This window comes from Tubulanus polymorphus, chromosome 9 (assembly GCF_964204645.1).
Source record: "Tubulanus polymorphus chromosome 9, tnTubPoly1.2, whole genome shotgun sequence".
Classification (NCBI taxonomy): domain Eukaryota; kingdom Metazoa; phylum Nemertea; class Palaeonemertea; order Tubulaniformes; family Tubulanidae; genus Tubulanus; species Tubulanus polymorphus.
Window position 1 is genome coordinate 2,443,686 of NC_134033.1, and position 27,389 is coordinate 2,471,074.

The 27,389-nt window shown below is 42.0% G+C and overlaps 4 protein-coding genes and 2 long non-coding RNA genes across 6 annotated transcripts; 5 read left to right on the top strand and 1 right to left on the bottom strand.

Annotated features, from left to right (window-relative positions):
- The first annotated feature begins 991 nt into the window (after nt 1–991).
- On the top strand, nt 992–2,041 carry LOC141911211 (somatostatin receptor type 4-like). Its single transcript, XM_074802193.1, has one exon. It carries the CDS (start codon nt 992–994, stop codon nt 2,039–2,041), a length of 1,050 nt encoding a protein of 349 aa, XP_074658294.1.
- A 1,985-nt stretch (nt 2,042–4,026) lies between these two features.
- LOC141910896 (sushi, von Willebrand factor type A, EGF and pentraxin domain-containing protein 1-like) lies at nt 4,027–12,584 on the top strand. Its single transcript, XM_074801769.1, has 8 exons — nt 4,027–4,715; nt 5,284–5,409; nt 5,718–5,852; nt 6,424–6,636; nt 9,640–9,849; nt 10,867–11,046; nt 11,371–11,544; nt 11,613–12,584. Exons 1-8 carry the CDS (start codon nt 4,616–4,618, stop codon nt 12,116–12,118), a joined length of 1,644 nt encoding a protein of 547 aa, XP_074657870.1. The 5' UTR covers nt 4,027–4,615; the 3' UTR covers nt 12,119–12,584.
- An 850-nt stretch (nt 12,585–13,434) lies between these two features.
- LOC141911213 (putative G-protein coupled receptor B0563.6) lies at nt 13,435–14,427 on the bottom strand. Its single transcript, XM_074802194.1, has one exon. The coding sequence runs from the start codon at nt 14,425–14,427 to the stop codon at nt 13,435–13,437; it is 993 nt and encodes a 330-aa protein (XP_074658295.1).
- Nucleotides 14,428–15,719: 1,292 nt separating this feature from the next.
- On the top strand, nt 15,720–16,703 carry LOC141911214 (FMRFamide receptor-like). The gene has a single exon (XM_074802195.1). It carries the CDS (start codon nt 15,720–15,722, stop codon nt 16,701–16,703), a length of 984 nt encoding a protein of 327 aa, XP_074658296.1.
- A 1,630-nt stretch (nt 16,704–18,333) lies between these two features.
- On the top strand, nt 18,334–23,044 carry LOC141911095 (uncharacterized). The gene is made up of 4 exons (XR_012619970.1): nt 18,334–18,385; nt 18,492–18,609; nt 18,722–19,025; nt 22,432–23,044. It is a non-coding gene; the product is annotated as an uncharacterized LOC141911095 (long non-coding RNA).
- Nucleotides 23,045–24,902: 1,858 nt separating this feature from the next.
- LOC141911071 (uncharacterized) lies at nt 24,903–25,955 on the top strand. Its single transcript, XR_012619965.1, has 2 exons — nt 24,903–25,497; nt 25,581–25,955. It is a non-coding gene; the product is annotated as an uncharacterized LOC141911071 (long non-coding RNA).
- The last annotated feature ends 1,434 nt before the right edge of the window (nt 25,956–27,389 follow it).

Here is a 27,389-nt window from a genome sequence, read left to right on the forward strand (position 1 = left end):
TGGGTTGATTTTTGTCGGCAATATCGCCATCACGATCGCGATAACTCGTCAAGCGAGTTTCGGAGCGTCCGGCGCCGACAAGAAGAAGCAGTCGGCGAAAAGAGTTACGAAACTTCTGCTTCTGGTGTCGACAATATTCTGCGTATCGTCCAGCCCGTCGGGGGTCGTGTCGGCCCTGAAATCTCTACAACTCGACCTGCCCTATCTGGGTCTCGTCTGGGATATGGGGCTGATCACGTGGGATGCGAATTATTCGATCAATTTCATTCTGTACATCATGACGTCGAAAGAAGTGAGGAAGATTTTGGCGAATTTTTGCGCCGGCAAAAAACCCGAAAAAGCCATCACAACAGGTTCTACAACGATTGAATAAGATGTTCAGTAAAGATGTTAAACAATATTTAGATTTTAGAACCGCAACCATTGTACTATTGTTTATCACGGCACTGCACAGCGTGTTTATAGGTTCAAGTCTCGAGGGGTGTTCACTAAAGACACGGGCGTTACCTGCCAACAATCTTTCCATCGAAGTAACAAAAGGGTTCCTCCTGGGACTAACACTCGGCGATGTAGGACGACGAATGGTTTAGAAATTCTCAAATAACAGTTATCAATATCAGGACTCATGGTATATCAAGATGATTTTAGGCGTGGGCTACGAATGTTGGTTTCACTTTGTTCATTGGTTCAGTCTCTCAGACTCCAGAATCGCGCAGCGCTGTTCGAACGTGGCTCGGGTTTAAAGCGGTACGAATTGAATTGGATAACAAAGATCGGAACAATAAATCTTTAATTTGCAAATTATCAGACAACTTTTCTTGTAAATAATATTTTAAAAGGGACTTTCTGTCGGCTCCAGGGCCGCGGCGTCTTATCTGACGGAGTAACAATCGATTGAAATCGTCCTCGCGTTGGAGGAAATTGCAGAACTTTCACTCAAAAACAAATAGTTTTGTTTCTCGTTAAACGATTTATTTTTGGAATATTGAAAATGGACGGACAACAACTGAACAGTAGCGGCCTGAAGGGTAGTCTTCCAGCAGATGAATATATCAGTACATGGGGATTCACGTATATGAATCTGTTACCTCAATATTTTCAGATGGACGGAAGTTCCTGGAAAATACCGCTATTCGTCGCGACACTAGGCGTGATTATACCTGTTGGACTCGTCGGTAATATCATCACGATTATTATAATGACTTGTAGCCCGATGAAACGTCACGCCTATAGTGTGTATTTGGCCGCTCTGGCCGCCAGCGATCTTTTAAACCTCGGTATCCGTGTTATAGTGTATATCAACCTAGCAGCCGCGTTATCCGGATATCCGGGCCCGTATTTGCAGACGATGACCGGACGCACTTCATGCGTCGTAGGCTCGTATTTATTCGTTACAGTAGGCGTCGCAGGTAACTGGTTAGTTTTGACGGTTACTATAGACCGGTTTTTAGCGGTTATCGTACCGCTCGCCTATCGGAAAGTTTCTACGAAATCGGCCGCTGTCAAAACTAGCGCTGCGGTTGTCACAGTAGCCGTCGCATTCTACGCGTATATGTTCATCCCTGGCTATATCGACCACTACATACCGGGTCGTGGTTGTTTGATTAATGTGTCGTTCAACAAAATTCACATCATCATGACTGGAGTTTTGGGCAGTCACGTGCCGGTCGGGTTGATTTTTGTCGGCAATATCGCCATCACGATCGCGATAACTCGTCAAGCGAGTTTCGGAGCGTCCGGCGCCGACAAGAAGAAACAGTCGGCGAAAAGAGTTACGAAACTTCTGCTTCTGGTGTCGACGGCGTTCTGCCTGTCATTTACGCCGATAGGGGTCGTGTCGGTCATGAGAAATCTACAACTCGACCTGCCCGATCTGGACCTCGTACGCGATTTGGGTTTGATCACGTGGGATGCGAATTATTCGATGAATTTCATTCTGTACATCATGACGTCGAAAGAAGTGAGGAAGATTTTGGCGAATTGTTGCGCCGGCAAAACACCCGAAAAAACCATCGCAACAGGTTCTACAACGATCCAATAAGATCACGATTGGTAGAACACTATATCCGTGTTGACGCGATGAGGAGAGAATCCCACAATGATAATAAAAAGTCCGAAAATGAAACTTCGAGATAGTAGTTTATTTCAACGTTTCGACTATATCCTAATAGTCATCTTCAGGAATAATGAGATACAACAGAAATTATGAGATATATATACAATCCAGAGACAAAGATTACTTGAATTAGTCTCTTTGTCTCTGGATTGTATATATATCTCATAATTTCTGTTGTATCTCATTATTCCTGAAGATGACTATTAGGATATAGTCGAAACGTTGAAATAAACTACTATCTCGAAGTTTCATTTTCGGACTTTTTATTATCATTGTGGGATTCTCTCCTGATCCAATAAGATATATACGTTTGATTCATATGTTTATCGTTAGTTTGATTACAAACACTGCGCGCATATGCGCATCAGCACTTGAAGACAAATCAGAAATATCACATGATGTAGATGTTTATAGGCTAGGTTACCATGGACTTAATTTTATAGTTTTGGGTTCAGTTTTATCCGTGGGCTTAGAATAATAACAAGTACTCAGATTTAACCGTATAGGGTTCGAACGATCTTCTTCGATTTAGACAGAGAAATCTGTAGATTCGACCATCTTAAGTACTTCGATTTACTTCCAAAATCAAACTTTCTGTTTTTCTCTCGGACGGTGTATCCTCGCTTGCCAGGGGTCCGGTATCACTCCCGAACTCGCTTCCACCAGCCGCCTAGCCTCACGAAGCGTGATTTCATTATACTGGCGCTGTTGCGCATGACGTCATATATCGATTTGCGAAATACTTCCTTGTTCGGTAAAACGTTCGCTGAATGGTCAATTTAACGGGAAAACCAATAGAAGCCTAAAGTCGTTTGTTACAAGCGCTGTGATTGGTACGACCGGATTCTGGTCGACGAGTAACGACTCCAACGACTCGTGAGGTCAAGGGGTTCGGGGAACAGCTTTAGCGTAGTGGGTTCGAATCCCTTGACGGGTAAAGATGTGGCCGGTGTGACATGTGGGATTGTAAGGGACACCAAAGTGTCAAAATCAAAACCGTGTGGTGTTCCTTAAGACACTGGGCGTCGACTACCAACGATCGTTTCATCAATGGACAAATGTTTTTCATGGGACCAACACTTCGCGAATGGCTCTTGAGTATGCGGAAGCGGATGTGGGAACGATTTTAAAAAGATAGCAAAAATGGCCCCGCGCCGGGGTTTTGCCGGGCTTTAGTTGGTTTTCAAATCAATTCGATTTGATAGGAAATATATAGAATCAAGATTCAATATACATCATATCTCATCGACGTGTACGCAATATAGTGGGACATAACATACATCAATTTTCTTTTTCACAGAATTTGTTAATAATCTGGTAGAAAATACACTTGTAAATTTGGAAAATCGAAAATAAATATCTGGAAAATAATTTCAGCCATTTTTCCACGAAATCTGAATTCATTTTTGTGTTTTGCGTTACATGAAAAATAGAATATGGAGACGGATTGTTGATTTTTCCCCTATGTCAGATAAACTGTTGCTGTACCCTTCAAGTAAAGACACAAGACTTTCAAATTATACCACTGTCAATAATCAGCCGTATGGAATTCTACATTTTATGGGGTCGTGTTCCTGACTGAACATTCATGAATAATGATCTCGATAATAAATCAAAAACGTCATCAGTAACGATTTCCGGTTTCGTCGTCCGTTTTCATTCTGTCGTCTGTTTCAAACAAGGTTAAGGTCACGCGTACGTTTCCCAACGCGTCAGAGCGCCTGAAATGACGCAATTTAAAAAACGACATTCTTTATGAACGATTTCGTTGTTTACAACGATTTTGATTTACTTCCCGGTTTTTAAAAGCCCACAGTCGCGATTTGCAGATGATTTATTGGCAGTAGTATAAAACACGAACTTACGTGACCAGTTTAGCGACGAATTCAAAACCCGTTTTGAATGCTACATAAAACGGTAGCTTGTTTTGCAAATCAGATACATATTTCGAAGACCTTTCGCGAGGAGGAAGTTTCATTTTCATTTTGTATCTAGTTTTCGCAAACGAATAGGATTTCTCAAGAATTTGATAAAATTCTAGTGGTCGACGTGATTCTCATGTAAGATTGATCGGATTTGACATTTTAACTTTCGCTTTGTCGCGATGCAGGATTTTATAGGCTCGGCCATTTTCTTATCGGCGTTGCTATGAAATCGGTGGACAACGGAATAGAATTTGATATTCGTATTCTCCTTACGCGTTTCGACGCGCTCGCGTGGGTCACGTGGTAGACCTCTTATTCCAGGTTACAAGGTCACTTTCTTAGATGCGGAAATTCTAATCGAAATACCCGCGTAGGAGACATTCACGCCTACATGTTTGATAAAACTGCGATCGTATTTGAGAATCTTAATTGTCGTTTCGGAGTCAGATAGAAATTTTGGATTCATTGCCGAAGAAGGCTTCTACGCGTTGAAAGAGGTTGTTAATAAACTTCGAAAAGTTTAAAATTCAAGCCTTTTCGAAAAACGGAGCGATATTTTACTTGTGTTGGCGAAATGCTGCAGTCCTGTCGAAGCGTCGGTCGTTTGGATGTTGGACTGATTGTTTGGTTTGTTCTAACCGTAACGGCGCCGGTGTCTGCGACAAACACCACCAGTAAGTATAAAGACATTTCCGATATGAATGAATTAGATAACTATTCAATCAATATCATCATATAGATTTTATCAAAATGAAAATAAGTCTAGGTCAGCGTGATTTGTCTAAAGCAAGATACGGCAATTTCAGATATGATTATAATTTCATTATCATTTTGAATTACCGCACTATAATAATGCTAATACAAAAATACAAAGATGGAGGGACGCATGAAGAAACCTGTTACGGTTTATAAGGTAGATAAACAATGGTCGGGTGATCTTTGTATGAGGTAAGCTGATTTAAGGGTAACTAGGATTTAACTTCATCACGAAGTTTCATGGCGTCCGGAAACTGTAAAAAGGGCTTGCTAATTCTTTTTACGGATTCTAGGCGCCATTTCTTTTTTATTCCCGCTGGGTCCGCGTTTTGTTGGATTTTGTCTCCGTATTTGCCCGATTCGAATTTTAATTCTTGTTCATCGCGGTCGTACGGTAACTTCTTGACTAGATCTAAATTCGACCTTGATTAACTGGAAATAAGAATCCTGATTTGGTATCATCTGAATTTTACTTTTTTCGCGCAGATATCACGTGCGTAGATGAAGTACCAGAATGTTCAAAATATGCCCGGGTCGGCGACTGTGACATTACAACCACATTCGTACCAGCCAAGTGCCCGAACTCATGTAACGAGACGTGCGCCTGCCCGGGTAAGTGTGAATTTGGATAGGTATTTCTGGACGGATTTCGAATATAGAGGAACCATCGATGAAAGGTCATCAACCCTCGATGAAATGCAGGAATACTGATGTTGTCCTCATTATAGCCATTGATGAAAACACTCTTGAGCCCGTGTCGGAACGATGAAATAACATCCCCGAGTCTGAAATACTTCCTCGAGCTAATGTAGTTTATTCAACGTTTCGACAATATCCTAAAAGATATCGCCAGGAATATATGTAGCAAATATTTCAAGGTTATCCATTCTTGGTGAAATACCTTTCTGTTTTTGCTGTAGACGCGTCTCTGGAGAAGTTCGCAGTCGCGGATGAATACTGTGACTGTCCGCAGTATATCAAACAGGGTCTGTACGAGTCGCCGAACGCCACCTGGGTCGGTACTCACTGCAACAGCTCCGCCTATCGACGACAAAGTGCGTAAGCGACGATGGGTCATTTTCATTAATTATGTATAACATTCTATAAATGCTGCTAAGGTTATAGATAAAGAATGGCTGATTTTGCATGGGGTTGGGGAGGGGGGGTTGGTGAGATATCAAGTTTTATGCGTAAATTATGTAAGGAAGTTAGTCGTTGAGTTATGAAAATGATGACCTTTCTCAGGCACACTGAATTCAGGAAAGCGTCAACTGTCGGTCAATCGCGATCCATGTTGTTAAAACTGCCTAGGCTTAAACCTTAACGTCCAGTTTTAAGCCACGAATTACTTGCATATAAGAAAAAAATGGATTTTTTAGATAAAAATTCCAATTCTATGCGGATACTGAATGATGCCTGTACAAATCAAATTAACCGTTTTGTGGACAGTCTTATGAAGGGATATGATTTTCACATATACGTTTAGTAGTAATGCATCTGACTTTTTGATAAATACTCGCTAGCTTCCTTGACGTGTTTGTGATATAAAATCAAAATAATGAAATGTCTTACATGTTATCGAACAATAGTGACGTTGGTTTTGATGTTCGTTCGTTTATTTTGCAGATCTGCGATGTTCGACACCGGTCCACCCGCTATACACTGAATTAGTCGAGGTTGACGAGACTTACGGTTTCAAATGGTTATCACGAGTGGCGTTCACGTGCGCCGAATACTCGTGGACGAACATCACCGATACCAGTTACGACGGGTTGATATTGTGTTTGAGGAACCAGACGTGGATACCGCTATCTGGCCATCAAGACCCGATATGTTATCGTAAGTTTGCAAGTACCAGTTTTTAATAGATAACGCAGCGAAGCCTCGCGCCAGTGTAGGAAAATATCGACTAAGAGCCAGTTAGGATTTTTGTTGTGTTGTTGTGGGTTTAATTAGACCCTGAACCCATAGTTTACAGCTTTATGATTAACCTGAGCCAGTTTCACAATTACGTTGGTTTAATTTGACTCTGAATCCAGTTCCACAGTTACGTGGGTTTGATTTGACTCTGAATCCAGTTTCACAGTTGCGTGGGTTTAATTTGACTCTGAATCCAGTTTCACAGTTGCGTGGGTTTAATTTGACTCTGAATCCAGTTCCACAGTTACTTGGGTTTAATTTGAGTCTGAATCCAGTTCCACAGTTACGTGGGATTAATTTGAGTCTGAATTCAGTTATTTCACAGTTGCGTGGGTTTAATTTGAGTCTGAATCCAGTTCCACAGTTGTGTGGGTTTAATTTGACTCTGAACCCAGTTCCACAGTTGTGTGGGTTTAATTTGACTCTGAACCAAGTTCCACAGTTGTGTGGGTTTAATTATACTCAGAACCCAGTTTACAGTTTCATGGGTTAAGTTTGATCCAGTTCCACACTGTGTGGGTTTGATTTGTTTTTTCCACAGTTTATGAGTTCATCCAGTTTCAAATCTGACTTGAAGCGTCAAAGATATTTATTCCGCAGTCAAAATTTCAGGCCATGATGAAAAAAAACTAACTAAATACGAATATAGCGCTATAGCCATTGTACATACATATTAAAAAACATATTTCAAAACCATTAAAAATCAGATCTAATCAAAAGAAATGCTTATTTTACAGTATTTTATAAGACGCAGTTATTTTACTTCCTGGTCGTGATTTATATTTGTAATTCGGGAAAAGCCCGCCTCTAAAAACAATACGTGGGTCGAAATGAAAACCTAAAAATAAGTTTTTATTCACGAAAGAAATTGGCATTATTCGCATTGTCCGAAAGAAAGAGACCTGATTTTTTCCTTCCTTTTGGTGGTGAATGACTTGAACAATTATCACGATTTCAAATATATGTAGACGGTGTTTCTGAAATCTTCGAGCTGTCAAACTAAAGCAGATTTCAATTGAACGTATTCCGGCTTAAGAATAGCAATTCCGGATTAAATAAAAATCTTTAAATTAATCTTCCGGCCGCTTCTAATAGGTTTACAGATTACAAACTCTACCGACCGCTTCTATCGGGTTTACAGATTACAAACTCTCTACCGGCCGCTTCTATCGGGTTTACAGATTACAAACTCTCTACCGGCCGCTTTTATCAGGTTTACAGATTACAAACTCTCTACCGGCCGATTCTATCGGGTTTACAGATTACAAACTCTCTACCGGCCGCTTCAATCGGGTTTACAGATAACAAACTCTCTACCGGGCGCTTCTATCAGGTTTATAGATTACAAACTCTCTACCGGCCGCTTATATCAGGTTTACAGATTACAAACTCTCTACCGGGCGCTTCTATCAGGTTTACAGATTACAAACTCTCTACCGGCCGCTTCTATCGGGTTTACAGATTACAAACTCTCTACCGGCCGCTTCTATCAGGTTTACAGATAACAAACTCTCTTCCGGCCGCTTCTATCAGGTTTACAGATTACAAACTGTCTACCGGCCGCTTCTATCGGGTTTACAGATTACAAACTCTCTACCGGCCGCTTCTATCAGGTTTACAGATTACAAACTCTCTACCGGCCGCTTCTATCGGGTTTAAAGATTACAAACTCTCTACCGGCCGCTTCTATCAGGTTTACAGATTACAAACTCTCTACCGGCCGCTTCTATCGGGTTTACAGATAACAAACTCTCTTCCGGCCGCTTCTAATAGGTTTACAGATTACAAACTCTCTACCGGCCGCTTCTATCAGGTTTACAGATTACAAACTCTCTACCGGCCGCTTCAATCGGGTTTACAGATTACAAACTCTCTACCGGCCGCTTCTATCGGGTTTACAGATTACAAACTCTCTACCGGCCGCTTCTATCAGGTTTATAGATTACAAACTCTCTACCGGCCGCTTATATCAGGTTTACAGATTACAAACTCTCTACCGGGCGCTTCTATCAGGTTTACAGATTACAAACTCTCTACCGGGCGCTTCTATCAGGTTTACAGATTACAAACTCTCTACCGGCCGCTTCTATCAGGTTTACAGATTACAAACTCTCTACCGGCCGCTTCTATCAGGTTTACAGATTACAAACTCTCTACCGGGCGCTTCAATCAGGTTTACAGATTACAAACTCTCTACCGGCCGCTTCTATCGGGTTTACAGATTACAAACTCTCTACCGGCCGCTTCTATCAGGTTTACAGATTACAAACTCTCTACCGGCCGCTTCTATCGGGTTTAAAGATTACAAACTCTCTACCGGCCGCTTCTATCAGGTTTACAGATTACAAACTCTCTACCGGCCGCTTCTATCAGGTTTACAGATTACGAACTCTCTACCGGCCGCTTCTATCAGGTTTACAGATTACAAACTCTCTACCGGCCGCTTCTATCGGGTTAACAGATTACAAACTCTCTACTGGTCGCTTCTATCAGGTTTACAGATTACAAACTCTCTACCGGCCGCTTCTATCAGGTTTACAGATTACAAACTCTCTACCGGCCGCTTCTATCAGGTTTACAGATTACAAACTCTCTACCGGTCGCTTCTATCAGGTTTACAGATTACAACTCTCTACCGGCCGCTTCTATCAGGTTTATAGATGCTATTCTGGAGTAGGTAGAGCGTATTCTGGTCGAAGCGAATGCGCCATAGGAGAATTACGAAATGAAATGACATCACTCAAGTCCGATCTTGGGACCGTAAAAATGTGCCCGACTCGGGTAATATCTAAGTTGCGTGATATGATATATATCATAGCGTCACAAAAAAATATTTTAACATATTCCAGTTGAACGGTTATTTCCGAGTTCTTCGGACACGGCGGAGTTCTACTGTAATGTATGATTTTCGTGTATTTCTAGTGAGAAACTGTACGGATGAACCGCCCGATTTCGACCACTCGACGTGGAACGTGTCCGAGCCGCAAAACGCCGATGGCTTTCTGTATAACACCACGGCGACTTACACCTGTCATTTAGGATACGAACTGAAACAAGGTTCACCGGTTAAACGATGCGACGCGAATTCTACGTGGAACGGTTGGGTCGACGACGAGACCGTTCACTGCGGACGTAGGTTATTACACAACATGCCTATTATATGTATAGTATCCTAATTTGAACCGTAGGAACTCCGAATATTTAGCGAAACTTACTTGTTAGCTTTCGCCTGTTTCTACAGGCTTGATCGCACTGATGATGTCACTGCTGACGTCATCCGGGATTCCGGTCTTCCCTCGAGAATCAGCTGTGTGTGTACCCCCCCTCCCTAGAACGGGACAGCACGTTGTGTAGATGAACATACATCACCCTATTATATGTAGTCATATGCCAGAGGCGGATCCGGGGGAGTTGGGTTTCCGAGGGTTCTGGAATACCGTTGGGCCCGTTCGTCTGTGCCCCTAAATTCATGGATTTGACGTAAAGGCGCCCTCGTTTGGCATGATTTGGCATAAAGTAAGTGCCCCGAAAAACCACGAGTTGATGTTAAGTGCCCCTTTTTGTCGTTACTCGGCATAGAAAGTGCCCTCCCCCTTAGTAGTGAGTGCCCTTATACAATCCAGAACCCCCTCGAGATAGGGCCCTGGATACGCCCCTTTATTATGCAGGTCAACTGCCGATAAATACTCCCTAACCCCGCGGGGAACCATGAAAACCTCGATACATGTGTGGTGTCTTCAGTCAACACCCCGGTCTAATGCAAGGTTTTTCCACCATCGCTTGCCAGGGTTTGATTGCTTTCCGCCGAAGCTCACGCTGACACAAACCAGTCTATATATCCAGCAAATCAGATGCGTAGTTATTATCGAGCGAATCTGCCTGTGAAAAACAACGTATCTGGTTGGCTCAATACTAATGGCCGCTGGGTGGCTACCTGTCCGCCAAAGATGTCTTAGGCGTTGCAATAGACCAATGAAAGAACTGCGAACGGTCTTTGCGTGAACTTCAGCGGGATGCAATGAAAACCCTGGCAAGCGAGGATAGGTTTCTGAAAACGGCATGTTTGTATTCCATCGTGAAATTAGTCAAAATCAACTCGTCTTTTTTAGTTCGATGGTTCTTAGATGTTCTAATGTCTGTTTTACCTAGTTGTTGATTGCGGTCAGCCGATACTGCCGGCTGCTGGTATCGTGCTGTCTATAAACCTAACCACGTACGGCTCTGAAGTAGAGTTCGGTTGTCGCGAAGGTTACTACCTGGAGAACAACGACAGCGCGCTGGCCACCTGTCTAGAAACGCGCGAATGGAGTCAAATACCAAAATGTTTAGGTAATTATTAAATTTTTGATTATTATTCAGGTAATTGTCAGGTAATCAATGGACAAGAACATCTATCTAAGAGTAAAGAAAAAATTAAGACGGCAGAAGAAGGCTGCCTCACTCGATGCCGTGATGCTGTTTCAAGATCTTTCACTAAAATTTGTTCATCGGCCATGTTTAATTTCACCAGTCGCTTGGAAGAAGACATCGTTTACGCACAGGGGGTTCTTCAACTCGCTTGGCCCACAACCGTTTAAGTGGCACCCACTTCGTTGAATAGATTCGTTCCTGATTCGATTTTTATATTCTACATATTATTTGCATATTTTATAGGAGTCGACTGCGGAACACCGCCATCTATCGACAACGGAACGATCCAGACCGGAAGTACACGACATCCTAACGAAGCCGGCTACGTCTGCGCAGATAGTCACGTGATCCAACAAGCCGGTAATCTCGTGTGCGACAAGACCGGAAATTGGAACGGAACGATTCCGTATTGTATCGGTAAGTCTTCAGTTTGCATTTATACGTTTAGAATTTTCGTAGACACCGGAATTTTCTTTTCATTTTAGAAAAACCGCGAGGTGGCGGACGAGTCGAGCCCACCGCATCCACGCCCATTGCTGTAATCATAGGTGGCGCTTGCGGTGGGGCGGTCATCTTGTTGCTGGTCATAATTCTGATCGTTGTACTGGTAAGAAAACGACGCGAACAAAATCCAGAACAGAACGATAGAATAACTATGAGGAACCGCGAACAGCGGCCGGTAGGGGCCGCTGATTCATCGTCTGGCGATACAAACGTAGATGGCGTTAGTAAACGGAAAACTGCGTTCGACTGGATTTCGAATCGTCTGTACGTGGACAACCGAAAAGTCGTCAATCGACTGAAACGTATAACCTTTCTTCCCAAGAATGGACTAACCACCAGGAAGTCGAGGGCGCCTTCCGTTTTTTACGATAACGACACCTACCAGAACGACGACAAGCAGGCGGATTTTAGTCCCGATAATGAACTGCAGGTGGTGCTGGCAGACGATGCGGCTAGTAGCGTGGTGGCTAATGGGGCAAAAACATGATGAAATTTCGTCAGCTATTATGTACACTGATTTTAAGTTTGCTGTGAAAATTTATTACAAAATAATTATGAAAAAATGTAAATTAGGTTAAGGTACTGGCCCTACGAGTTGGCCTACATCTGAGATGTTTTTAAATCAATCTATTTGATTTCTTTCCGTTTCCATCTGATTTTGAGACGTCTGTTGACAGGGGAATTGCGAAATGGGGAAATCCCAGACTGTTGGCGAACATTACCCCAGCAATGGCCACCTTCACCATTAACCATCGGATCAAAATGCCCCATATGATCAACATTACACGATATAAATAGACATTTTTGCTTGTTATTAGGTCAAGATGAAGGGATTCGTAGTTATGAGTTGAAACTAATTACCATTTTACTCAATCTCTGTTTGTATGCCTGTATTTGATTGTAACTGATTCTTCGTTTGTATTTGTTTTTCTTTTAGAATAATGATTTAAGATACTGAGTTAACTATTGATTTCCGTTTCAAATCAATATCCGTATCAAAATTTTCATTCTGGTTTCAGTGTCTTTCGCGTGTGTAAGGTTTTATATCCAAAGGAAGTATGGATTAATTTCATCGCGGTGGTTGAACCATGATCGTGCGTAAAGTAGGAATTCTGATCAGTGTTTTAGACTCATCCACAAGTTTTCCTCGTTAACTGCGCAACGAACGGCTACTTTAGAAAAAGTGCTAAAAGATCGAATTAGTATAGGCAATCTGAAAATATCAGCATAGGGTAATTCGAATAGGCAGCCACATTTCCTTATCAACCTAAAGGCGCTTCGCTAACTGAGTAATTCCTTCAACCTTTTCATATGGTTTTTGCCAATATTCTCTGAATTTGTATTGAACGCCGATGATTTATCTATTGTGACCCCCGGAAGTGCGTCATTTAGGCAATCGGAGGCGACAGCCGCCATCTTTTTTCTTTGGTGTTCGAAAACGAACGATTTGTGGATAATCGCCGTCCTCTCTCGGCAGGGATTCGAACCTGGTGGCATCGGAACTGGCCACGGCACGAAAACCTGCCGCGCTAGCCCAGGTGCGCATCTACATGTCAGATAAGAGAGACTCTGGCGCTCTTTGAACCGCGCCTTCTCATATCATTAGCCATCCTTCCACGGCAGGGTAAATTTCAAGGAAGAACTATAAATGGGCTAAAATAAAACGGGATATCTGATTGGCTGATAATGATATCATCTAAGCTGCGCGTGTAGCTGCGAACTCTGTCTAGTGTGTGGCAAATTTCGTACCATGGCAAGTCTCGATGCCATCAGGTTCGAATCCCTGCCGGGGGAGGATGATCATTAGCCGGGCTCGGTTTTACCCCGGCACGTGAGCTTTTCTACGAAATACTGGCGCACATCCGTGCCGACTAGAATATAAATGTAGAAATTCACCGCAAAATTGCAGCATTCCAACATCTGAAAGGCGGCGAATAGGGGCTGTTTGACGGAGGCCGGTAACGAGACCAGAGCGGTGATAGTGCTGGGTATAGTCGTCACGGCGAACACGGTCGACACGGTCAACAACATGACGGCGACTCGCTTACCAGATCTGATCGTTTTCGTATTGTTGACAGAGTCGGCTAGATCGTTTACGCGGCGTCGGTTCAGAAAAATGACGATCAGTACGTTGGATACGAGTATGATCGTTAACGGGGCTACGTACAGATACAAGACTAGAAACATGAAATGCGCTTGTTGAGTTCGGCGCCGGTAGAAACAACCGTTCGGTTTCGTGTAACGCATTATGAAGAGAATGTCGGCTGCGGCTAGGACGGCGCTGGGTACGATGACGGTGGCTAGAACCACGCGGGCGAAACGAGGCGTGCAGATCCGCCGGAAACGGAACGGGAAGAGTATCGCTACTAAACGTTCGATTGTAGTAACCACGATCAACCACGAACTGCAGTTCCCTCCCAGTTGGAATATGAACTCGTACAGTTTACATAGGTGCACGCTACTGAACGCAATCCCGTGGCGCCCGGTCAACGAGAAAACGGCGTATTCCAAAATCGGGATACCGGTAAAACTCAAACAGATCGATAAATCGCTGATTGCCAAAGCTGTCAGGTAAACGGCGTAGGAATACCTTCGAAACTTGCGACTGGTCATCACTAGAAAACTGGCCACGTTGCCGAACAAACCGCAACAGAAAATAGCGGGAAGCACGATCTGTTTCAGCAGACGGAAGTTACCGCTCGATTGTGAGATCGTTAGCAGCGCGTACGAACTGTGGTACGGTTTACCGATATCGCCGTCTGCGCTCTTCCATCTGTCGGTCGAATTCAGCAGCATGTCGTCTGCCGTACTCTCCCAGCAGTGTTCGATACTCCAATCAACAACGCATAACTCAGATTAATTAATCGATTAATGCGGAAATCGATTCGAGCCAACAAAAAAGACCGGCGAAGTATTTGTATAGATCTGAAATGATATCCGATTCCTAACTAAGTAATTATTTCCTGGTGCCCGAAGGCTTGCTATTTGGTATACGCTGAAAATGAAATCCAATATTTCATGTATTTATATTGGATTTTTTCCAGGATATAGATGAAATATCCTGGAGCGGTTTGGATTATGATGATCAAATATCAAAAAGATCTAGTAAATTTCATTGATTAGTTAATAATCTACTCGATCTCCTGCGCCCCTAAAACATTCCATACTGTATTTCCTTTCCAACAACTTCAAATATCGGACTGAGATATATTCCGAATTGGAAGTGATCTACAAACACCAGACATTAGACATTCCATCAGCAAACTTTCAAAAACTGATCGTCCACACTTCACACGTGTTCAGAACTTCACCCGAGACATTTTTAAGTGAAAATGAACTACAAACACCAGACATTAGACATTTTATCGGAACATTTTCAAAAACGGATCATCCACACTTCACATGTGTTCAGAACTTCACCCGAGACATTTTTAAGTGAAAATGAACTACAAACACCAGCCATTAGACGTTTTATCGGAACATTTTCAAAAACGGATCATCCACACTTCACATGTGTTCAGTGCTTCACCTGAGACATTTTCAATAGAAAATGAACTACAAACACCAGATATCAGACATTTCATCAGCACACTCTCAAAAACTGATTGTCCAGGTCTACCCCTTCAATGGCGAATGTCTGTTGGGCAGCAAGTAGATACGGTACTTGGATTAGGGATCATTTCAAGACTAAAACCATTCAGCATACCAAGATTCAATTGCAATTTCTGTATTGTACATTCTAATCTGAAATCGATAAATGCTTCCTCTCTCAAGATTGTCCTCCTCAGCGAATAGGGTTTGAAATTGCAACGATTGCTTGGAAAATTGCTAAATCAATGATAAGAAAATATTATGATGTGTAATCTAAAACAAAATCGCGCCTAGATAATGAGGTAATTGCTTGATATCCTGTGGTCACTGGAAGGTGATTTGTCATATGGGATCGAAGACGAATGCGAAAATATAGACAAAGCAAAGTTAACAATCGGAGGCAGGCAGCAGACGGCTTCCGACCCGCGTCAAGTCAGACGGCTTCAGGTCAACGATGTAACAATCAAACATTCAACCATACACCTAACACAATCGAGATGGCGCCGGCGAACGGAACCGACGTCACCGAATGCCCGTATCTATCGAAGAATAACGTCTGGTTGACCGTGTTGTTGTACGTATCGACGCCGATCTGTTTGACCGGGTTCGTTTTGAACGCTATCAGTTTCGTGATTTTACGCAGGCACAATTCGCGTTCGAATTCTTTCCACCTGTTGCAGATTTTGGCCGTCGTCGATAACTGTTTTCTGTTAGTGTCCGTGTCGTTGGTGAACGTGCGTCGGTTTTTCTCCTATTTGACGTACGGCTGGATGTTTTTCTATCTATCGGACGCCTTCATCGGGCCGCGATTCCTGGTCTACCTGGCCCCGCCGCATCTGACCATGCGTATGATCAGGAACTGGCTGATCGTATTGATGAGTCTCGACCGCGCTATTCATATCGTTTTCCCTTTGAAATCGATCGTTGTATGCACGAAATTCAAGCTTAACTTATCATTCGCTTTCATAGTCGTATTCAGCGCTGGGTTGCAAGGTTTCAAATTTTGTTGTTTGAGGCTTTCCCACCAGATTCCCAAATGCCCAGCGGTCAATATTCCGTTACTGCGATTTCACAATGAAATCCCAGACGGTTTGGATGAACTGAGTATCGTCGCCTTGATAATAATTTTGCCATTTGTAATTCTCTGCGTGACAAATACAATATTATCCGTGCACTTGTACAAAGCACGCGCCAACCGACAGACGATGGTGACGTCTGGCGGCGCGCAAGGGAAAGACCAAGAATTGCAGGCGACGCTGCTCGCTTTAGGTATCGTGGTGACATTTCTTGTTTGCGAGAGCCCGAACAGCGTGGAGCGGATCGTCGAAATCGTCTTCTACAACGGCAGACGATTGCGCACGCATCCTATGATGCAGGTTTCCATTCAAATGGATTCCTGCGTCAATTTTCTAGTTTACTGTCTGTCGAGTAAAAAATTCCGAACGCTGACGGCGCAGATGTTAACCAGGAGAAAGGACTGAATTAAAGTCTGAATCGAGATCTTCCCTTTTTTCCCCAATTTTGACAGGTTTCGATTGGTCACTATCGATTCTGGAATTGGTGTGTTCGTTTGTATCAGAATCCACCCTATCTATTCCGCAAAATGCAAAATCTGTAAACTTGATAGAAGCGGCCGGTAGAGAGTTTGTAATCTGTAAACCTGATAGAAGCGGCCGGTAGAGAGTTTGTAATCTGTAAACCTGATAGAAGCGGCCGGTAGAGAGTTTGTAATCTTTAAACCCGATAGAAGCGGCCGGTAGAGAGTTTGTAATCTGTAAACCTGATAGAAGCGGCCGGTAGAGAGTTTGTAATCTGTAAACCTGATAGAAGCGGCCGGTAGAGAGTTTGTAATCTTTAAACCCGATAGAAGCGGCCGTTAGAGAGTTTGTAATCTGTAAACCTGATAGAAGCGGCCGGTAGAGAGTTTGTAATCTTTAAACCCGATAGAAGCGATCGGTAGAGAGTTTGTAATCTGTAAACCCGATAGAAGCGGCCGGTAGAGAGTTTGTAATCTTTAAACCCGATAGAAGCGATCGGTAGAGAGTTTGTAATCCGGACTTTGCATTCCTAAACCGGAATACGTTCAATCGAAACCTGTCTAACACATAGAAATAAACAAAACAGCACCAAAAACAGCATCAAATCAATTGAAATCGATTAGATAAGAGAAATTCCGATTTCAAATCGAGCTGATCTTGTGGAAGCGGGTCCTGAAATACTGAATAAATGACCTGTCAGAAATTGTGCTCGAAAACAAATCGTTTTTTTTTTTATAGATGTAATTCGAAACATGTCGTCGATTATCAGCCATCATTTAGACGATGAGATTTTACCATATTAAGAACGGGGTATTAAGAACAAAGCGAACGCGTGACCCCGATATTGAAAACCCTCAGAAAATGCAAATATTTGGCGCTCTACCGATTAGGTCTAAATGCTGTATTTGACGGTTTAATGATTACGAAATCGACTTGCACAGAAATTCTGTTTAGAATGCTTTTATTCTTACACTGCTCCTAAAACTCAATTAATTTGAACCTCAGTGATTTGTGTTCGAAAGTGTTTCCTTGAGCTATCGTGGTTTATTACGACGTTTCGACTTTATTCTAATAGTCATCTTTGAATGGTTGTGTTTGACTGAGCTAGGTCTGTGAATGAGCTAGATCTGGCGGGAATGAGCTTGGTCTGGGTTTGAGCTATGTCTGGTGGGAATGAGCTAGGTCAGGGAGTGAGCTGGGTCTTGGGGTGATTTCTGTTAAGATTCTTCAGCGACAATTCGAGTCATAAACAATGGAACTTTTATTACTTGAATGTAGTGCGAACTGTTCTAAGATATTTCTTGTGCATTCTAATGAGGACTGGTCCACTTCTTACATTTGAAATAAATGTTTGATTTTGTTAGAATATGTTCAGCGTTATTATGGTATAATCATAGAACCAAACGCTTATAGTTCTGTGGTATTACCTAGCCAGTGCGGTGCCGGTGTCCATTGAACCGCATTATGACACCCTCAGTTCATATTGTGTCCTGTTATTGTCCTCGGTCTTTGAAATCATGTAATACGTGTTCGATTTGAATTGAACCAATTCTGATGATTCATTCGTAACATACGTTGAATTCACTATACACGCGTATATATGTCCAGTCCTTACGTGAGGTTAGGTGAGTTGAATCTTAAACGGGATTTTCTAAATCTATAAGCTATAAGGGCTGGGGCTTCTTTATTTGAATATTGATTCATCAGTCAGAATTGAAACCTCTTTTTCAGATCAGCCATTCCTTGAGGACCTCATTGCTTCCAATACCGCGGGGCTGACTAAGCCAACGCTGTGGACTCCAGACCTTTCGTAATAATCCATGATTCTACACACAGATTTGAATTAGTGGTGAGTAGATTTGTAGGTTTTTAATACTGGATATAACGGATTACAATGTACATGTATTACAATGTATCGAGTCAAATTAAAAATCATAACGATGAACATTACGTTTTTTCAGAGGAGCTCTACTTCCTCTGATTGCTGTCAATGCGTGCTGGACTTAATCAACAAATACACAGTGGACTTCAGGCCTTCCTCGCTTACTCGGGACCTGTTTGCTGTCAATACCTGCTGCGGACTAAATCAACGAATACATAAGTGGACTTCAGACTTTCCTCGATTACTCCAGACCCGATTGCTGTCAATATGTGCTGGACTTAACCAACCTGGACCAACAGAGCTTAGTGCTGTAACATGTTTGGATGTCATATCTTCTAAGGAACAAACAGATAACTGATCGATCGAAAGAAATCCATGAATTTGTGAGTAGAATTTCTAATAATTTTTCGTATAGGAAACTTAGGTTAGGTCGGGTTTAAGCCTATCTATCAAACGGATTGGCCCTCGTTACAGCAATTTCAGATACATTAGACTCCTAACATTCCTCTTAACTCGAATTAATTTCTGACCAGTGATTAATGTTTGAGGTGTTAGAAAGATCTGATTGATATTCTTGATATTCTTTTGTTGTTATGGTTCTAAATTATGTGTATTGAAGTTTGAAATGATTATTCAACTTGCCGGTAAAACAAATTTGAGTTAAGAGGAGTCCTATGTAAAACAATTTATCAGATAAAGGAAACTTTTGATTTATTCCATAAAACTGGATAATGAAATATTACTTTAAAATCAACTTGTAACCGGTTCAATCGTCCGAGACATTTTTACAGCACCTGAGAGTAGTCGAGCTATAGGCTTGGGAAGGTGGTCTCATTTATTAAATATGGATCACAATTTTAATCTAAATCATCGATTCAAATTAGTTTTGATCGTCTGCTTGCCTGGAGTTAAGAATGAAATCTCTGATCGGTCAAGGACGATTAGCCGGTTTGTAACGAGTGATATGAAGTTCGGGTTTGACTATTTCACGGAATGGCTTCGTATTGTAATAATGTTATAAATGTGTAAGTTTCCGGGTCCGGAGATTGTTGTTACTACGAAGGGTGGTTCCGAAAAACGCAACAGATGTCGCCTTCGGTTAATTTACACTTGTCGTAGAGTTTTCTCAGGAGACCGAGGAGGTTAGCTCGGTGGGCACAGGACGGCGCTCGGCCCACCGGCGAATTCATGACAGAAATAGACTTTTTTACTAAAATGGTTTTTGCAATTTCCGACCAACAGATGATCCCCTCGTTTACCAGACCTAACACCTTGCCACTACACTCAACCTCGCTTAAGTCATTATCAGATAGTCATCACACTACTATACATCAGTCCTTTCCAATTCTCTGGTTCCAGTTGCACAGTCGTTTCTTAAGTCCAAAAGGGAACTTAAATCTTAAGATTGGTCTTAAGTTGTTAGATTGGCTATATAACTAAGTTGGTCTTAGACTGGGCTTAAGTCTAAGCCGTGACTATGCAACCGGTCCTAGGGTATTTGTTAGACGTTCTTTCGGTAAGATTAGATTCTCTCAACTGAAGAAGACTTAAAAAGCGATGTTGACGGTACTTTCTCAGTGAGCCGAATGAATGAACACGTAGCTATTTTGTGATGGCCCTTCCTGGTCTCCAGCGACGAGTCGGCTTCTGTAATTAAATAAAGCTAGGGAGATTATTCTTGGAAAAAATGATGGCAGATTTTGAATAACATTATCGTGGAAACCATTGCGGAAACCACTTGGCTTGGTCCAAAGTTGTTACAGCCTGTGAGCTCTGTGACTGCACCCTCACTTATTGATGTTAACTCGGCATTCTTTATTTCATTGTTATCTTTAAGTGAAAAATAAATCATATCATGTTATTGTGTTCTGTTTTAAGTTTGTAATTTTGGTTAAATCTACGACAAGTGTAAATTGCGTGCCTCTAACAATTCTTGCTCAGTCACACGTATAAAACCAATACAATACAATGAAGTGGAGCTGAAATTGACCTGGCGCAATTGAATACCAAGTTTTTTTCGAGTTGTCAACTCCGGTTTATAACTAATTGTTAGAATGACATCTGTTGAGTTGTTAAGAACCACCCGGTAAAGCTGGAATGCTGTCAAGGACGCTTCGCTCATCTGCTGGTGCCGAGTTCGAATTTCTGTGTCGTTTTTCTGTAGGTAGGTGAATGCCTTTTAGGTAGGTGAAGTTATTATTCAGCCATATGAAATAGTCAAACCCATGAGTTTTGCAGTAACGAGGGTCCATTATTGCAGGTATCGGTCTGTATCCTGGAATCAAAACACTTCAAGTGTCTTATAATGATCACTTTAAAAAGTCTGTCGATCGAATTCTTAATAATATCTGGCGTCCAGTTCATTTCTAATTTGCTGCCTAAATGATCGAAAATTGGAATTAATGGCGATAAAGTGTCAAGTTTGAGGGGTTGCAGGTTCCAGGCTGCAGTTTGATACCAGCATTAATTCATAAACGGTTTAGAATCGAATTTAAACACGTTTTCTGTAGTGATTACTATATATAATACTGATCGCTATAGCGACTACAGTGTCTGAATCCTGTCAGTCACAACCAACTGTTCATGTCGTTTAGGCAAATTCTCTCACTTTCGTTGATCCTCAATGTAAGCTAATACCAAATTAAGCCTTTGAGACCCATGCCTTAACGATGACTAAGTTCAAATCTAATTTGTTCAGTTCATTCGATTCGGACGCGTCCTTTAGTTTTCAATCGCATCCATTCAAATCCAACACATCCATAATTAATTACTACAAAAAACTGATAATTCTCTTAAATCCAATTTATTAGAATCAAATGTATATTTCATAAACATTATATGTACAAAATTAATCACAAAAGGTCCGTATTTGGAAAACCTTGCACATCATCTTCTGGCCATGAATCCTCGATCTCCTGACATCATCAGTACCCTTCAAAATAAACTGCATGAAATCGAAATAATTGTCAACGTTGGTTGTGACTGGTGGGAATTAGGTATTCCATCATTAGGTGTGCAGTGTAATCCTAGCAGCGGATTAAGAAGTCTCGGGGTCCAGACCGTGCCTTCCCCAATCTAAGGAGATACCGTTACGAGAGGGCGCCGGCTATTTCGTGTTCACTCATGCGTGACGAGTGACTTAAAAAAGGAAGTCGACCGGGTGCGGGGTATTTCGTGTTCAGTCATGCGTGACGAGCGATAGTCGGTCACTTAGAACTCGTCACGCATGAGTGAACACGAAATACCCTGTGCATCATCGATTTTTTTTTGTGTTTACCCTTGCGTAACGACGCAAAAAAAAAGTCGACCGGGGACAGGGTATTTCGTGTTCAGTCATGCGTGACGAGCGATAGTCGGTCACTTAGAACTCGTCACACATGAGTGAACACGAAATACCCTGTGCATCATCGATTTTTGTGTTTACTCTTGCGTAACGACGCGAAAAAAAAAGTCGACCGGGGACAGGGTATTTCGTGTTCACTCATGCGTGACGAGTTCCAAGTGACCGACTAACACTCGTCAATACCCCGCACCCGGTCGACTTTTCCCATCGCCACGCATGAGTGAACACGAAATAGCCGGCGTCTCCCTCTATCCACGCCGTCTGCGTCACACCTCCATTCCGCCAATTCTGTTTAGGGACCATTCGCTTACCCTATACGGGCCTTGCCCCTAAAATAAATCGAGTAATACAATCAAAAAGTAGTAAATATCACTGACAATCACAACCACCTTTTCATAAAGTATGCCCTGCATAGTTTTAAAATGTTGATGCTATTTGTTTTGTAGGATGACGCTGTGAGGAGGTTGAATACCTGAAGATATGCGAGGTGTAAATACTGAAATTCATTGCGTGTGTGTTCAATGAAAATAAAGTGTTTGAAATAAAGAATTCGATTTCTGCAATTTAGGTCGGGTTTAAGAACTTTTCATAGAATTACCGAAATAATGGGTTTCGTCAACACACCAAACGCTCGAAGTTCAAGACATTCGAAATGGTTATTGATAAATGCATTATTTCGAAAGTGTCTATCTTGGTTTTGACTATTTCAAATCGCTAAACACTTCACTTACCTAGAGGAACGCGACATTGTCAAATGTATCGTTATCGGAACCTTGAACCAGCAGCGGAGAGAAGTCCTTATACAGCACCAGCATAATGAGCAAAGCGTCGTTACAGCATCCAAACTCTACCGGGTGGTTCTTAGAAAACGCAACAGATGTCATTTTTCGGATATATTTATAACCGAAGATAATAAACTGATTATAAAACTTTTTATTCAACTAAGCCAGGTATTCACTCAAAGATCAGCTTCACTATTCCGATGTATTGTATTTGGTTTATTGCTTTTATACGTGTGACTGAGCAAGAATCATTAAAATAAAGGAGACTCGTAATTTACACTTGTTGCAGATTTAAATAAAATGACAAATTTGAAACCTTGATTCCTACATGACTTTTATTCAAAATTGTACAAAGTTTATTCGAATGTAAAAACGGTTTCCGGGACAAAATCATTTCTGATGAGGCTCTGCTTGCTAAAGTTGATGACATCTCCATTCATCAGCCAGATACCAGTTAAAGGCACATTATTTCAACTATTAAATCAATCTCTACAGTAATTCAGTTAATAGGGAAATTAGTGGCACGAGCTTGAGGATTTGTGAGCGACGTTGACGTCTGACAGGACGCAAAGCGCAATAACCATCTCAGTGAAAGTCAGTTTCTAACCTTCATCAGTCTGTGGGCCGGAGCGCCGTCCTGTGCCCACCGAGCTAGCCTCCTCGGTCTCCTGAGAAAACTATACGACGAGTGTAAATTAAGCGAAGGCGACATCTGTTGCGTTGTTTAGAACCACAATCTCCGGAACCGGTGACTTACACATTTATAACATTATCACCTAACCTAACCTTAATTTCCTAAACAGAAATAATTCAAAATTTCTACTCTGCCGTTGGGTTCGAATCCCGAAACGAATGGTTCGCCGCGTTGATACGGGGATAAACATGCTGGACCCAGTGGCACAGTTGTGAGTTAAAGCTAAATCCGAGATAAATACAAATTACACGAATTAATGAGTAATTCGGTGGATTTTACCGGATTTGCCAGACGCAATAGAAAAGAAATTCTGCAGTTTGCTGATGTAATTAAGCCACTTTTCGTCAACCAAATGTATCTCGACAAAATACAGCATCATGAAATCAGTTGCATGAATCAAATTTGAAATCGATGGTTACATTTACATGTAACATGGTTACACGTAGTTACATGTTAGAATGTTTTCCAATCACAATCGGGCGGACCGGATGGCTTAGTCGGTCGGCGACTAGCGTGTCACCGCTGTGGCCCGGGTTCGAGTCTCGGAGGAGGCGGGTCAGTATGTGGCAAATGATCTCCGGTAAGCGGGCGAGTCGAGAGTACTGTCCTCCCTGGAATGAGGTTGCTAATGCGTGAGTCCTACAAAAAACCTGGTGTGGGGTAAATTATGTTTAATTCAGTCGTTTCTGGCTGAATTATTTATTTATCCCACAATACCGGTCCAGGCTGCGGAGTAATTCCCCCAGGGACCTTCGACTTTTTTACAATATTAGTTTGTTATTTTAAGTTTAGTGGTGAGGGTTTGGAAGATTTTTTTATATTTATTCAATTCCTCGAACTGAAGAAATCCAAGCGACTATTCGGTGCAAGCAGCGCGCGGTGATCAATCACAGTTCTTTCTCAACTGATGATAAAACTTTGATAATTTTTTTAACTTCACCAGATTTCGGTTAAAGAAGATGTGTACGCGGCGATGTCTGGTGAACTTGTGTATAAATTCGGATTGAAAACGACTCTATCCAATAGAGAATTACTCACTGGAGACCTGCCATACGCTCTACTACACAATAGTGCCGCGTCACTGCACAAACCCTTAAGCAAACTTCGATATCCTAAAGCAAAACTCGAAAATAGTAAAATTGAGCCGGTATTATAGTTCAAAACCAGACGTAAATAGAAGGGAAATCTACACTAAAGTTTGTTGGATAGTTTAGATAAAATTTCAGCTTACAATTTTAGGCAAAAATCGTAGCATTCGATATTTCTATCTTAAACAATATGTGCCTCTATGAATAGTCGAATTAAACTCGATGACCTGTAAGCCCCATTGAAAATGTTTGGCACGAATTGAATAGTTCTTTCGGATTAGCGTCACGGACTCGGGTCTGTCACAGGAATGCGCGATCGAGCTTTCTGATTGACCCATTCCGGTCGCATCGATGATGCACCGTCGTTGATTGGTTGACGTAGGTATTAGAAGCGCGGTTCGAGCCTCCCGACGCCAGTCCGAGAACCGATGTCCAGTGATGAAGGTCGACCTATAAGAGCTCTGCAACAAGGCGTGAAGAACGTATGGCTTCAAGCAAACAACCTACTAATAAGCGGCTGATGATGTTAGGAGAGACTGGAACGTGAAGGAATTTGTGACGCCTAGCGATTGAGAACGCAAGATGAGACTGGCGGCTGTTGATGCTGATGATTGCGGAGGAGATCCCGATACTGCTGCTGCTGCTGCTGCTGCTGCTGCTGCTGCTGCTGCTGTTGATGTCTGATTTCAACTACAAACAGATGACGGCTAATTTGCTGATGAAGACGAGTTGCTGTTGTCGCTGATTTCCGATGTTCTATTTCGCGCACATTCATACATTATGAATATTGTGTCTTTTTAGGGTTAAACCGAAACCAGTTCGCTACTACTGACACTACATGTACACAACTCGTTTGTCGCAACGTCCTAACTAGTCTGCTGCTGCTGCTGCATTGGGAACCGCATCAACCCACATTTTGCTGTTTCGGTATCTTTACATTAAGATAAGGTAATTATATTAAACTACACCCATCCTTACATTTTGCATATTCAATCTTCAAAAGCTTGACGATTATCCGATTTGTTTTTCAGCCGGCTATATTTGAGTTACAGCAACATCTTCAAATCTCGAGACGCAGACTCAACTCCGACTAAAGCACCATCTCCAAACCTCGAGATGCAGACTCCACTCCATCTCCAAACCTCGAGACGCAGACTCTACTCCGACTAAAGCACCATCTCCAAACCTCGAGACGCAGACTCTACTCCGACTAAAGCACCATCTCCAAACCTCGAGACGCAGACTCTACTCCGACTAAAGCACCATCTCCAAACCTCGAGACGCAGACTCTACTCCGACTAAAGCACCATCTCCAAACCTCGAGACGCAGACTCTACTCCGTCATTATTTCGTTTTGCCGCATGTTATAAAGTAACGTAAATAAATAAACGTCCATCTACATAAAATGCTCGTCTTACTAAAAATCTCTGTCTCGGGCTCCGGAAAGGACTCTTCCCCTCACAACTTCATACTCGACACTGCTCCGGAAAGGACTCTTCCGCTTACACAATCAAGGAAAGGACAAAGTCAAATAGGAAAGTAAAGTACAAATCAAAGAATTTATTCCAAACAGCTTGTTTGCAAAAGTAAAATTCAAATTTTATTGAAACATCAATATTTAATATCAACTAAAATGGGATTTGAACCACCAACCATTCGACTAGCAGTCCAGCACCCTACCCACTACGCTATAGGGACGTACTGGCAGCACACAGAGGAACTCATATTTATCCATTGCTTAAGCAAATTTTATCAAAAAAATAATGCCATCTACCGGGCGAGACAGGAACTAGTTCCCATTTCAACCCGGTAGATGGTAATAGAGAATGAGACAAGAGTGGGCAGAGACAGAGTAAGAGAGAGGAGGAGAGATGAGAGTGAAACAGAGTGAGGAGAGAGTGAGAATGAGACAGAGTGAGGAGAGATGAGAGTGAAACAGAGTGAGGAGAGAGTGAGAATGAGAGAGGATAGAAAGAGATAGAGAGGATAGGATGGCATATCACCTGAACTTATGTTCCTCTTGTTTTCTATCTAGAATGCCGTTTACAGTTTCTAGTTCAAACAGATATTTATCCCATCAGCAGTAATGTCATTATTTTGTCCTCGTGGACATAAAGTTCACTATAACTGAAGTCAAGTTCTCCCAATATGAGTTCGTTTGTTTGTTTATCCTGTCGCTGAGTTCGAACACTGCCCACACCATCTGATGTAGTCCTGATCATAGTTCCACCATATTGATGACAAACATCCTAAAAATATACATGAAACTTAATAAATTTAAGGCCATCAATCAAACATACAGAGTTAGAGTTAAGTCTAGTTACCGGTGTATCAGAGAAATGGCAATCTAAGGTACCCCCAAAATGAGGGTCAGGGGTCAAATATTTTTGGGGGGACCCCTAAATTTTCTAAAGGCCTTGGACCCCAGAATTTTTGAGATATTCAAAAGCTGATTGCAGATTTGGAATCAGCGCCCCTGAAAATAGTAAGGACTAAAATTTTAAGCAAATCGAAGAGATTCGATTTTTTGGCCAAAAACGGCAAAAATCTAAGGTGTAAGTCCAGGAGTTTTTTTTCGGCGAAAAATTTTTTTTCTCTGATTCCTTGTAAACTTGGTAGGAAGATGTATTCTGTGGTGTAGATTCCGGATATGCAATCAGATTTTGAATCGGAATTCATCTTCATTGGCAAATAAGGGTTTTAATGCCCAAAATATGCACCCCAAAAATGGGGTACAAAGTCAAAATTTTTTTTTGGCCCAATTTTAATAAATTTTGGTACAGACATGTTTTTTGGGGTGCTGATCACGAATATGAAGTTAGTTTTTGGATCTGAGGCCT

What these genes read in the sequence shown, in the direction of transcription:
- LOC141911211 (XM_074802193.1), top strand. Translation starts at nt 992, where the DNA reads ATGGACGGACAACAACTGAACAGTAGCGGCCTGAAGGGTAGTCTTCCA.
- LOC141910896 (XM_074801769.1), top strand. Translation starts at nt 4,616, where the DNA reads ATGCTGCAGTCCTGTCGAAGCGTCGGTCGTTTGGATGTTGGACTGATT. An exon ending in CGAGACCGTTCACTGCGGAC is followed by an intron (nt 9,850 to 10,866) that starts GTAGGTTATTAC and finishes TGTTTTACCTAG; the next exon opens with TTGTTGATTGCGGTCAGCCG. An exon ending in AACGATTCCGTATTGTATCG is followed by an intron (nt 11,545 to 11,612) that starts GTAAGTCTTCAG and finishes TTTTCATTTTAG; the next exon opens with AAAAACCGCGAGGTGGCGGA.
- LOC141911214 (XM_074802195.1), top strand. Translation starts at nt 15,720, where the DNA reads ATGGCGCCGGCGAACGGAACCGACGTCACCGAATGCCCGTATCTATCG.
- LOC141911213 (XM_074802194.1), bottom strand. Translation starts at nt 14,427, where the DNA reads ATGCTGCTGAATTCGACCGACAGATGGAAGAGCGCAGACGGCGATATC.